The sequence below is a fragment of the Amphimedon queenslandica genome, unplaced genomic scaffold (assembly GCF_000090795.2).
Source record: "Amphimedon queenslandica unplaced genomic scaffold, v1.1 AMPQUscaffold_13509, whole genome shotgun sequence".
Lineage (NCBI taxonomy): Eukaryota > Metazoa > Porifera > Demospongiae > Haplosclerida > Niphatidae > Amphimedon > Amphimedon queenslandica.
The window spans coordinates 475,538-477,871 of record NW_003546255.1 but is presented as its reverse complement, the minus strand read 5'-3'; the positions used below and the strand labels follow the sequence as shown (position 1 = coordinate 477,871).

Below are 2,334 nucleotides of genomic sequence, written 5' to 3'. Positions count from 1 at the left end.
GTATAATCTATATAATATCTATAATAAGATAATAAATATAATTGAATTAAAATACCATGAAAAAATGAAGAGTAAATAGATACTCATGTTAAAATTATGGACCACAACAAGTTAAATTTGTATAGTTGATCTATTTGATGCTTGAATGCGATGCGAGTACATTCTTGTGTCTGTGTTGTGTGCTTGTGTGTATAAATTGTTTTGCTTTATTGAAGCTGTTTTGGAGCTTGACATTGGTTGCATGATGTACTAGCAAGTACTATGTGTGTATATCTAGCTAATATTTTGTTGTGAACTGTTGTTGATTTCTGTTCCCTTTGTTAGTCGTTTATTATGCACTCTATTTTCAATTGCTATATATAAGTATCCACTTGACAAAAGACACGACAAGCAGATTCATTTTTGTACTAACAAAGTATGGAGAACAGTAAGTTTAGCTACAAGTTATAGTTTCTCAAATGTCTACTTTGCTTCACTGCAGCTGCTCTTATTCCTGTTCCTCCAATATCAGTTGATGATGATGATGAAGAAAATCCACAAATAATTCAGAACGAGGTCCAATCATTCCATGCCATTACTGATGCAATAATGCTGTCCTTTGTTCTTATTTATAGAATGATAGTCGTTCATCCAATAGCAGGGAGCCTCTTGTCTTCACTCAGCCTCAGTTCACACATGACTTTCATTTGATTTATTGTCGTAATCAAAGCCCTAGTGACAACTTTTTAATGCTTGCTATCATTCAACTCTTTTTATGCAGTTTAATTGGAGTTTTGGCACTCTTTTGCATTATTCCAGCTTTATACTTTGCTGTCAAAGTTAGCACAATAGAATTCTTTTAGTTTGGTTGACTTTTTAAGTCTTAAATGAATGTAATTGGAATCATTATCATGTTTTATTTTTTGTTGTAGGCAAGAAATGCTGAAATGAATGGTGATATCATTAGAATGTACTCAAAGCGCCAGCTTGCTCTCATTTTTAACTTCCTTGGCTTTTTTGTTGGCTTTATAAACATTATTGTAAATATTTATATCATTAATTTGTTAGTCTCATTATCCCGCTACCAGTAACATTTATGTTACACCTCATGCTAAACTTACCTCAAGTTTTGTAACACAGTCTGTCAAATTTTGTTTTTATCAGTTAATAAATTTATACTTAAAATATCATGAAAAAAATGAAGAGTAAATAGATAGGCATGTTAAAAGTACAGACTACAACAAGTTAAAATATGTATAGTTGATCTATTTGATGGTTGCATGCGATGTGAGTACATTCTTGTGTCTGTGTTGTGTGCTTGTGTGTATAAATTGTTTTGCTTTATTGAAACTGTTTTGGAACTTACATTGGTTACATGATATACTAGCAAGTACTATGTGTATATATCTAGCTAATATTTTGTTATGAACTGTTGTTGATTTCTGTTCCCTTTGGCCTTTGTTAGTTGTTCATTATGCACTCTATTTTCAATTACTATATATAAGCATCTACTTAACAAAAGACGCGACAAATAGATTCATTTTTGTACTAACAAAGTATGGAGAACAGTAAGTTTAGCTACAAGTTATAGTTTTTCAAATGTCTACTTTGCTTTAATGCAGCTGCTCTTGTTCCTTTTCCTCCAAGTTCAGTTGATGATGAAGAAAATCCACAAATAATTCAGAATGAAGTCCAATCATTTCCTTCCATTACTGATGCAATAATGCTGTCCTTGTTCTTATTTATAGAATGATAGTCGTTCATCTAATAACAGGGAGATTGTCTTTACTCGGCCTCAGTTTGCGCATGACTTTCATTTGGTTTATCAGCGCAATCAAAGTCAGGTTAACAGGAAAGCCCATACATATTATACTGTCCAGTACTATATATTCCGCACAGTGCTACATTTCCTACCATGCGGTTATTGGAAGTTGTAGCATAGATATTATAGACTACATAACCTATAACGTAACCTATATACGTAGTCTATAATATCTATGGCTGTAGCACTGGCGGCGCCTTTGATCTGCCCACGCACCATACTACAATTGCATATGTTATGTGTAAATTCTTATTTGCATTGTATGTACGTGTGTATGAATTTTTTGCTTTATTGAAGCTGTTTTGGAACTTATGTTGGTTGCATGATGTACTAGCAAGTACAATGTATACATTTAGCTTGTCATTATTCAACCACAGCTCACACTTGACTTTAATTTCATTTATTGTGGTAATCAAAGTCCAAGTGACAACTTTTTCATGCTCACTCTTATTCAACTCTTTTTATTTATTCCCAATACATGGTTACACCTCTTCCAAATATGATGTAATCAGTCAAATTAAGCTTAATATGGT

The 2,334-nt window shown here is 32.5% G+C and overlaps 1 protein-coding gene across 9 annotated transcripts in view; it reads left to right on the top strand.

Moving 5' to 3' along the window:
- Positions 1–8: 8 nt before the first annotated feature.
- LOC109592060 (uncharacterized) overlaps positions 9–2,334 on the top strand; it is a 7,718-nt gene continuing 5,392 nt past the window's right edge. For 6 of the 9 annotated variants that reach the window (XR_002190147.1, XR_002190163.1, XR_002190155.1 and 3 more), the window contains exons 1-4: positions 9–427; positions 482–555; positions 615–818; positions 912–1,547. Coding sequence is in view for 1 of the 9 variants with exons in the window: in XM_020007631.1 (XP_019863190.1) it covers positions 418–427; positions 482–555; positions 615–818; positions 912–1,070 (447 nt within the window). In the remaining 8 variants the exon portion in view is untranslated. Of the gene's footprint in view, positions 428–481; positions 556–614; positions 819–911; positions 1,548–1,601; positions 2,114–2,334 lie in introns of those variants that run through there. The other 3 variants (XM_020007631.1, XR_002190148.1, XR_002190166.1) reach the window with 3 other exon arrangements.